The sequence below is a fragment of the Zingiber officinale genome, chromosome 6A, assembly GCF_018446385.1.
Source record: "Zingiber officinale cultivar Zhangliang chromosome 6A, Zo_v1.1, whole genome shotgun sequence".
NCBI classification, from domain to species: Eukaryota; Viridiplantae; Streptophyta; class Magnoliopsida; order Zingiberales; family Zingiberaceae; genus Zingiber; species Zingiber officinale.
In genome coordinates, this window is record NC_055997.1 from 120719748 (window position 1) to 120729592 (window position 9845).

The window sequence follows — 9845 nt, forward strand, 5'->3', positions numbered from 1 at the left end:
GGCTTTAGGGTTAACAGTGCTTATACGCACTGTAGGGGTTTCGCCGTGGCCAACGAGAAATGGAGGAGAGGTTTTTGGTTCATCGTCGCCGCTAGGCACAACGAGCACTTGGTGTTCTTCAAGCCGTGACCCCCACGAAACAGGAGGGCGGCGTTCATGTTCTTCTCTTCCGCCGCCGACATCCTCATGAGCTCTCCCCTTTTCTTCCCCCGCTGGAAGTCACGATCTCAGGCATTGCCGAAGTCACTGCCGTTCCTCTCCTCTCTGATCTTCTCCGTCGCCTTGCACACATGGAGCGCTTTTGTTGTCCGCGGCCACCATCAGGGACAGAAGCGAAGGCTTCTTCTTGATCCCTCGCTATCGCCGCCGGAGAGATCTGTCAACGACGGAGGGCCACCTTCTCCCTTCTCCTCTTCACAGCTCCGGCGACTCCTCTACTGCTCCCCACAGTGCCAGCAAAGGCCACCTGCTCCTCCGGTCACTGGCCATCACCACTGAGTCCAGCAGTCACCATCGCCGTGCCCAACAGCCGCCACTGTCGCCTATAGCGGCTGTAGGCGCCCTTAGCGGTAACCAGCGCCTCCGGCGACCAGCGCCTCCGGTGACGAGCGCCTCCGGCGTCCAGCGCCGTCACCTCTGGCAGCCACTGCCGCAGCCGCCAACATCTCTTGGCAGCCGTCACCACCCTCCGAGCAGTCGCCGTTCAGGTATCGTACTATGTCTATATGTCGGCCTGCGAGCCAAGAGTGTATTCGGCCTTCATGCCGCTATTGTATCCCGGCCTGCGATCCGATAGAGTGTTCGACCTTCGTGCCGCTGTGGTGCTCCGGCCTACGAGCCGAGGTTGTAATCAGATTGTGTGTCGCCCTGCGAATCTATATCGCGTCCGGCTCCAAGCCACCGGAGCCAGTTACTCACCCCATGGATTTTTATCTGCTATACAGAGTCGAGTGACGACTTGATCAGTTCACCCATCCATCCGAGGGCGCCCCCGGGGCCAGGGTACGCCATCGTACTCGTCCTACATTTATTTTATTATCCTGTTATTATGTGGATGCTTATCTGTGCACGGGACCCGCCTCGAGCATTGAGGTACCAGGGATCAGGGCAACCCGGCCACTGGTTGCAGGTGTTGTTGACTAGAAGACATCGGACGACTTGGTCAACACAGGAGATAGCTCATCAATCGGGCCATGGGGATGCGGTCAACCTTCCAGACTCATCACACCGACAGATTCATCTTCTCAACTTTCCGACAAGATCAATAACTAATAATTTTCTATCATTTTAGTGTATAGTAGTATACTCCTGATAACAAACTTATTTAAGGCTCTAAGTGGAAAAAATTTAGTCATTTGATATTACTTTAAAAAAAAAATTCATCATCCTTTTTTTATTTTATTCGGACTTAGGACTGATGACGTGTGTTTATAATACACATTAAGGAGATAATAAATTTATAATTCTCTTAAGTTGAAAAGGAGTATATTCATAATTATTTTAAAATTAAAGAAAAATAAAAATATGTCTAATTACTCAAATGAAATATGAAAATAAAAAAATAAAATGAGACAATAATAGAAAAAAATATGTTCCCATCCTCAATCCATCATCATTTGTGAAGCACAAAAAGAAAATAAATAAAAATCACATGTATAAAATAACAAAACTCAATACAATTCTTAAAAAATAAATATCTCTCAGCAGGATTAAATCCGCTATTATCATTTATCAAGAGCTAGATGAGTCTTTTTAGACATATAACAAAAGAAAAAAATAAATTATATTTTTCATCGTGTAAATTAGAATTGTTAGTATGTAGATAAAAGAAAAATTAAAAAATTTATGATTATAAATATATCTAAATAAAAATTAAATTTATTATCCATCAAAGAAATCAAAAGGTAAAGATGCCAAATTTACTATTACTCAAAAATAATAAACTTCTTCATATACACTAAGGATGAAAATACATCATCATCTAAACTTAATCTCAATACACTTTTAAATAGATATAAAATGTATTTTATTAGAGGGCACTTCATGTTTTTTTGTTTTAATGTTGTCGTGTCATATTTCACTTCACTGTTTAATTTCACCTTTTACCATCGAAGATTCTCATGTTATCTTTCGATGAACAATATCACCTCCTTTTCCATTATAAGTTGTCGACACCTCTGATTTCATTTTAAAAATAAAATAAAGCTAGTTCAAAATGTATTTTAGTTAAATTTTAAATTATAATATTTAAAAAAATCTATTTTTTTAATAAATCATCTTAATGTATAGTAATTAATCTACTACTCTTCGTAAGTCATGATGTTTAAACATTTATACTTCCGTGATATTCCATGATATTGATTGTTTGAGTCTCATATTTATTGGGTTGAATCAAAATCATATATTAGAGAGATTTGATAAAGATCATGAGTTTACAAAAATATAAGATTACTAATGAGATCTTTTGTAAAGAGTCCAAGAGTAAAGTCATATAAGTCTAAGCGCAAAGTGGATAATATCATGTCATTATAGAGATATGTAGACATCCTTTTGCACAACAAATAGTATCAGAGTCATGGTTCAAACCAAATGTAATATGGGAGGGTGTTGAACGAAGTTGAGGGTAGGCTCGGAGTAGGTCAAGAGTGACCGGAAGCGAATGCTCGCAGGGAGGCTTAGAGCGGGTCAAGATAACCGGATGCTCGCAGGGAGACTCGAAGTAAGTCAAGAGTGACTGGATGCTCACAAGGAGGCCTAGACTATGAGACTAATGGTGGTCCTTCGTTTGAGGGGAGGATTGTTGGAATTCAATCAAAGCCCCACATTAGAAAGATTTGATAAAAATCATGGGTTTAAAAGGATGTAGAATATTTCTATTGGCATGAGGCCTTTTGGGGAGAACCCAAGAGCAAAGTCATGAGGGTTTAGGTCCAAAGTAGACAACATCATGCCACTGTGGAGATATGTAGACATCCTTTTGGGCACAACAAATGGTATCAGAGCAGGTCAGGGTGACCGGATACTTGCGGGGAGGCCTAGAACAAGTCGAGGAGGCCCAGAGTAGGTCAAATTGACCAAATCCTTGCGGGGAGGCTTGGACCATGAGAGTAATTATGGTCCTTCGTTTGAGGGGAGGATTGTTGGGGTTCAATCTAAGCCCGACATTGGAAAGATTTGGTAAAGATCATGAGTTTAAAAAGATGTAAGATATCTTCATTAATATGAGACCTTTTAGGTAGAGCATAAAAGCATATGGAGATATGTGGATATGTTTTTGTACAACAATATTAAAAATATATATAAAAAAGATTAATAGTTTAAAAGATAAAAATATATGATGTTTTTTTTAGAAGAGCCTAACAATAAATCCATGAGAATTTAAGTTTAAAGTGAATAATAATATATAATTATAAAGATATATAAATTTATTTTGGTCTAAGTGGTATCAAAGTCATGATCAAGATGGAGCCATGTGAGGAACCTTGAACGAAAGAGACGGGAACTCCCAAAGGAGTGAAATCTAAGGTTACATTTGGTAGGGTGTAATCTGTCTTGTAATGTAATCAAGATTACATTACAAAGCTAATTATTTTGTTTGGTTTAACTTTAAACTTGTAATGTAATGTAATCTCGATTACAAAAGGTAGTGAAGTTTTGTAATCTGGATTACAAAGTAAATACTATGTAATCCGATTACATTACAAGGTCACTGCTTAACTAAAATTTGAATGCCGAATATATCCCTAATCAGCCGCCGGCTCCCGCCACCACTTGTCGCCCGCCATCGTCAGCTGCCCGCCCGCCACCCGCCGCCGCCCACTATCCGCCGCCGACCGCCCGTCCGCCTGTCGCCGGCCGCCCGTCCGCCTGTCGCCGGCCGCCCGCCCGTCCGCCTGTCGCCGGCCGCCCGCCCGTCCGCCCGCCTAACCGCCGCCAACCACCAGCAGCGACCAGTGGTGATCATCGCTAGTTGCTAGTGGCTGCCGCAAGCTTCGACAGAGGTGTGGCGGCCCATCGGTAAAAGTCGCAGGATATTTTTGTCATTTTATAATAATATGAATTATATTTTTTTTAAAAAAATAATAGACACCAAACAAAAGAATGTAATCACCCTTGTAATCAAATATTACATACATTATATTACCAAACGTAGTAATGTAATCAAGATTACATTATATTACATTACAAATTTAATTACATTACAAGCTCCATTACATTACACCCAACCAAACGTAGCCTAAGTGAAAAGTCAAAGCAATAAAGGTTGATAGGATATTTGGCGAAAATCCTAGGGGAAGTGATGCTTGACGAAAATTCTAGGGGAGAAAACGCTAAGTGGTGGAAAAGTATTAAAGAACCAGAGTTAGTTAATAGTGACCGGATGCTTGAAGAGAGGTCGAGAGCATGTCAAGAGTGATCAAACGCTTAAGAGGAGACCCGGATCAAGTTAAGAGTGATCGAATGCTTCTAACAAAGTCATTCATTCAACTTCAGAGGTCATAATTTTTAACTTCGATTAATTCATAGATATTTAATATATCAAATCAAAGTTCATTTAGATATCTGTATTTTATTATCAGACCTAACTAATAACAACTCAAAAAAATATCATTTAAAGTTTTTCGGAGGCTCCAAATAATTTAATCTTTTTTGTTAAGATTTTTTAAAAATATCGTTAGAGTTTTGAGACTATTTTAATATTTATTTAGTTAATATTAAGGTATTATTTTTGTTTTGAATCAATTTTATTCGGTTAAATCTAGAAAAGAGTTCTCTGCGTTTGATAATTTCCAATGTCTCCATGAAATTTCTCTATTAGAATTAGTTTATAGGTTAATTATTATTCTGTTCGACGTTAATAGATAAGAAGTCAATTAATCTGGTACAACCTTCTCTTTATATTTACCTAACAAATTGATCATGTCCGAGAGTCGAGAAGGCAAATGAATATATCAACGTGGAAGAAGCTCAGGCGGCTAGGAGGAAAGAAGCCCCATCCGAGCCTTCAGCTCCAGCCGAACCTTTAGCTCCGGTCGAGCGGAGGCCGCTGGCCAGCCATCAGCCACCAGCCACCAGCCACCAAGAGGACCCCGTGCTGAGGGAACACACCCTCATCAGGAAACAAGGCCGCACGCTATCCAACATGTGGCGACCGATCGGCCCAAGCAAAAAGGAAAGGTATGAACTCCCATGTTTTGTTCGCTTCACCAGTTAGCAACCCACAACACCCGTGATTGTCAGAGTCTCGGCCCGATTGCTCACTCGGCGCCGAGAAGCTATCGACGCCGATCACCTTCGCCCGATCGACGCCGTCGACACCAAGTACCGGGCGACGGGTGGCTAGGGAGTCCCCCGAACGGTAACATCATCATCAACTGAGGGTCAATCCCCGAGTCTCGCAAGAGCGAATGAGACCGTCCACTCGGGAGGAAGAAAACAGGAGCAACACTGCTCGGGGAGAGATCAGCATCATTGCTGGTAGATCATGAGGTGGTGACTCAAACCGGGCCAGAAAGTTGCACGCTTGGCAGCTAAGGATCCATGCAGTGGGCTGCAGTCGGGAGTGGGCACAGGACCCCGAGATCAGCTTCGGGCCCATAGACCTAGAAGGAGTTGAAGTGTCGCACGATGACGCACTCATCATCCAAGTGGTAATAGCAAATTATACTATTCACCGCATATTCATTGATACAGGTAGCTCGATCAACATTGTTTTCAAGAAGGTGTTCGATCAACTGCAAATCGACCGGGCCGAACTGCTGCCCATGACAACCCCGCTGTATGGATTTACTGGCAATGAGGTTCTGCCGGTCGGGCAAACCAGGTTGGCCATCTCGCTAGGAGAGGAGCCGCTTCGAAGGACGTAGACCACTAACTTCAACGTGGTCGATGCCTCCTCCGCCTACAACGTGATACTGGGACGGCCGACTCTCAACGAGTTCCAGGCGGTCGTCTCATCTTTTTGTCAGAAGATCAAATTTCCCGTAGAGGACAAGGTGGGAGAAGTCCGCGGAGATCAGCTGGCCGCTCGGCGATGTTATGTGGAGATGATTCGAGCTGAATCGAAGTCCGCTCGAAAAGCATCGCGCCTTGAGGTAAACACCATAACTGAAAAAGCCTCCCACCTTAGTTTATGAAGAAAAGGAGGAGGTGCAGATCCAGGATGGCCGACCGGAGGCCACCACATTCATTGCATCAGACCTGGAAGCGGGCCTGAAGGAGGAGTTGATCAGGTGCCTACAGCGCAACCACGACGTCTTCGCGTGGTCAACGCATGAGCTACTAGGCATCTCACCGATCATCGCGTAGCACGAGCTCCATGTCCGGTCAGACGCTCGACCCGTCAAGCGGAGGAAGCGGGACTTCAGTGCGGAGCAGAACGTCATCATCCGAGTGGAAGTCGAGAAACTCCTGGAGGACGGCCATGTACGGGAGGTGCAGTTCCCAAGCTGGCTCGCGAATATGGTGTTGGTCTCCAAGCCGGGCAATAAGTGGAGGGTTTGCATCAACTTCCGGGATCTGAATAAGGCGTGCCCAAAAGACTTTTACCCTCTGCCCCGAATTGACCAGATGGTAGACTCGACTGGATGCGAGCTGATATGCATGCTGGATGCCTACCAGGGTTACCACCAAGTGTCACTCGCCCGGGAAGACCAGGAGAAAGTGAGCTTCATTACAGCGGACGACACCTACTGCTACAACGTAATGTCGTTCGGACTGAAGAACGTCGGTGTCACATACCAGCAGCTCATGAACAAGGTGTTCCGAAAGCAGATCGGGCGAAACCTGGAGGTATATGTTGATGACATACTTATTAAATCAATCCGAGCAGCCAACCTTTGTGCACATATAGAGGAAACCTTCCAGACGCTGAGGACATACAGAGTCAAGCTAAATCCCCAGAAGTGTTTGTTCGGAGCAAAGAGCGATCGCTTTCTGGGGTACATCGTTACCGAGCGGGGCATAGAGGCGAATCCCAGCAAAGTGAAAGCGCTGCAGGACATGCCACCTCCCAGAAACTTGAGGCAAGTGCAACGCCTTACCGGTCGGATAACGGCCTTGTCGCGGTTCATCTCCAAAACGGTCGATCGGAGCTTACCTTTCTTCAAGATTCTGCGCCGAGCCACCAAATTCCAGTGGGACAGAGAATGTGACCAGGCGTTTGAGGAATTAAAGGTTTATCTAAACTCTTTGCCTGTATTAGCTAAGCCCAACACCGGCGAGCCGCTCCGCATCTACTTATCCTCGACCGAGCATACTGTAGGCTCGGCGTTAGTGCGACAGGACGGCGAAGAACAACTTGTGTATTTTCTGAGTCACATTCTAAAGGATACTGAGTCCCGCTACACTGGTCTCGAAAAGCTTGCCTTCGCGCTAGTCCTCGCCGCTCGGAGACTTCAACCTTATTTCCTCGCGCACATGATAATTGTCATGCCGAACAACCCTCTAGGGAGAGTTCTCCTCAACCCGTAGGCATCCAGGCGGTTAATTAAGTGGACAACTGAGCTCAGTGAATTCGATATCCAGTATCAGCCCCACACGACAATCAAGGCGCAATCCTTAGCAGATTTCGTCACCGAAGTGCATAATCCCGAGCCCGAATCTTTATGGAAAGTATTTGTTGATGGGTCCTCCACTCGGCTCGGGAGCGGTATTGGTATCTTATTGATTTCTCCCCAAGAAGAACGGGTGCAGCTGTCCGTCCGGTTGGATTATCGGGCAACCAATAATGAAGCAGAATATGAAGCCCTCATTGCTGGATTACAGGCTGCTCGGCATGTAGGAGCAAGCCGAGTGATGATCTACTCAGATTCTCAGCTTGCTGCTCAGCAACTCTCAGGAACTTTCGAGATAAACAATGCAAGACTCAAGCTCTACACGGAAGCCTTCGAAAAGCTCAAGGCCAACTTCAGCGATGTGGTCATACAAAAGATCCCCCGAGCGGAGAACCAAGCGGCGGATGAGTTGGCTAAGCTTGCAAGTTCGATATCTCCGATCGTCATACAACAATCGATTGAGCAAGTATCATTAGTGGCTCGCATTGACAGGATGGAGGGCCTCACGTTCCCGAGCAACTGGAGAACAGACATAGTGGAATTTTTGCGATCGGGAGCTACGCCGTTCGATCGAGAAGAGGCCCAGTTGCTAAGGAAGAGAGCGGGTCGGTTCACCCTCATCGGGGATCAGCTCTACAAGAAGGCGTTCTCCCGGCCGTTACTCAAGTGCGTCAACTCGGAGGACGCGGAGTATATACTAAAGGAAGTGCATCAAGGATCTTGCGGAGGTCATCCGAGCAGTCGCTCGTTGGCGAGAAAGATTCTACTGGCCGGGTACTTTTGGCCGACTCTCCAGGAAGATGTTGCTCGAACCGTCACTACCTGCCTATCCTGTCAAAGATATCATAACTTCTCCCATCGGCCAACGGAGGAAATGAAGGCGTCCACAGTGTCCTGCCCGTTCGACCAGTGGGGTATGGATACTGTGGGACCTTTCCCTATGGCGACCGGGCAGCGGAAGTTTTTACTCGTGGCGGTGGACTATTTCTCCAAATGAGTCGAGGCCAAGCCATTGGCAAAAATAACCGAGCAGATGGTCAAGAAGTTTATCTGGCAGCACATAATATGTCGGTTCGGCATTCCACATCGGCTCGTGTCCGACAATGGGTAACAGTTTGCCGGCCAACATCTCCGAGAATGGTGTGAGGGGTACGACATTCAGCGGCACTTCACCTCCGTGGCATACCCGCAAAGCAACGGACAAGCCGAAGTCACCAATCGAGAGATCCTTCGGATTCTTCGAGTTCGGCTCGACCATGTCGGAGGCAGCTGGGTGGACGAGCTCTCAGGCGTATTATGGGCGATCCGCACAACCCCTAAGGAGGGAACGGGGGTCACACCTTTCCACTTGGTATACGGAGGGGAGGTTGTCGTTCCCGTGGAGGTCGGAATAGAATCCGATCGGGTGCAACAGTACGACGCGGATAACGCCGGGCGGAGGCAGCTGGAGCTAAACTTGATAGATGAGGTGCAAGCCAAAGCAGCCGTCCGACTATTGGCGTACCGGCAAAGGATGAAGCAGAGTTACAACAGGCGAGTAATTCCCAGAGCGTTCCAAGTCGACGACCTAGTATGGAAGAAAGTAAAGTCGGTCGATGACGTAAGCAAGCTGGAGGCTCCCTGGGCTGGGCCCTTCAGGATCATCGAAAAGCTCCGATCGGGCGCCTATTACCTTGAAGATGAAGACGGACGGCGGCTAGAACGACCATGGAGCGCTAACCATCTCCAGCCATACCGAGCTGGGTGAAAGGTGCACCAACTTAATTCATTATGTGTACTTGTCGTTCTTCGACACTCTTTGAATACAGGAATAAAATCAAGAAACAAGATACTAAGTCAGCGCCGAACGACCAAGCTCCATTTACCCGTTGAGCGATGACGTTAAACACCAGAGTCGGACCGACGACTATAAACCTCCCGGCCTGAAGATTTTTGAGTAACGACGTTAAACGCCATAGTCGGGTCAGCGACTATAAACCTCCCGTACTGAAGACCGTTGAGCGGCGATGTTAAACGCCAGAGTCGAACCGGCGACTATAAACCTCCGGGTCTGAAGACCGTCGAGCGGCGACATTAAACGCCAGAGTCGGACCGGTGACTATAAACCTCCCGGCCTGAAGACCGTCGAACGACGACGTTAAACGCCAGAGTCTAACTGGCGACTATAAACCCCCTGGCCTGAAGACCATCGAGCGATGATGTTAAACTCTAGAGTCGGACCGGCGACTATAAACCCCCCGGCCTGAAGACCATCGAGCGGCGACGTTAAACTCCAGAATCGGACCGACG

The 9845-nt window shown here is 46.4% G+C and overlaps 1 protein-coding gene across 1 annotated transcript; it reads left to right on the forward strand.

The window, feature by feature from the left end:
- The first annotated feature begins 6705 nt into the window (after window positions 1-6705).
- LOC121995243 lies at window positions 6706-9370 on the forward strand. Its single transcript, XM_042549030.1, has 5 exons — window positions 6706-6759; window positions 6868-7455; window positions 7528-8330; window positions 8826-9156; window positions 9365-9370. The coding sequence occupies exons 1-5, from the start codon at window positions 6706-6708 to the stop codon at window positions 9368-9370; spliced, it is 1782 nt and encodes a 593-aa protein (XP_042404964.1).
- Window positions 9371-9845: the final 475 nt, after the last annotated feature.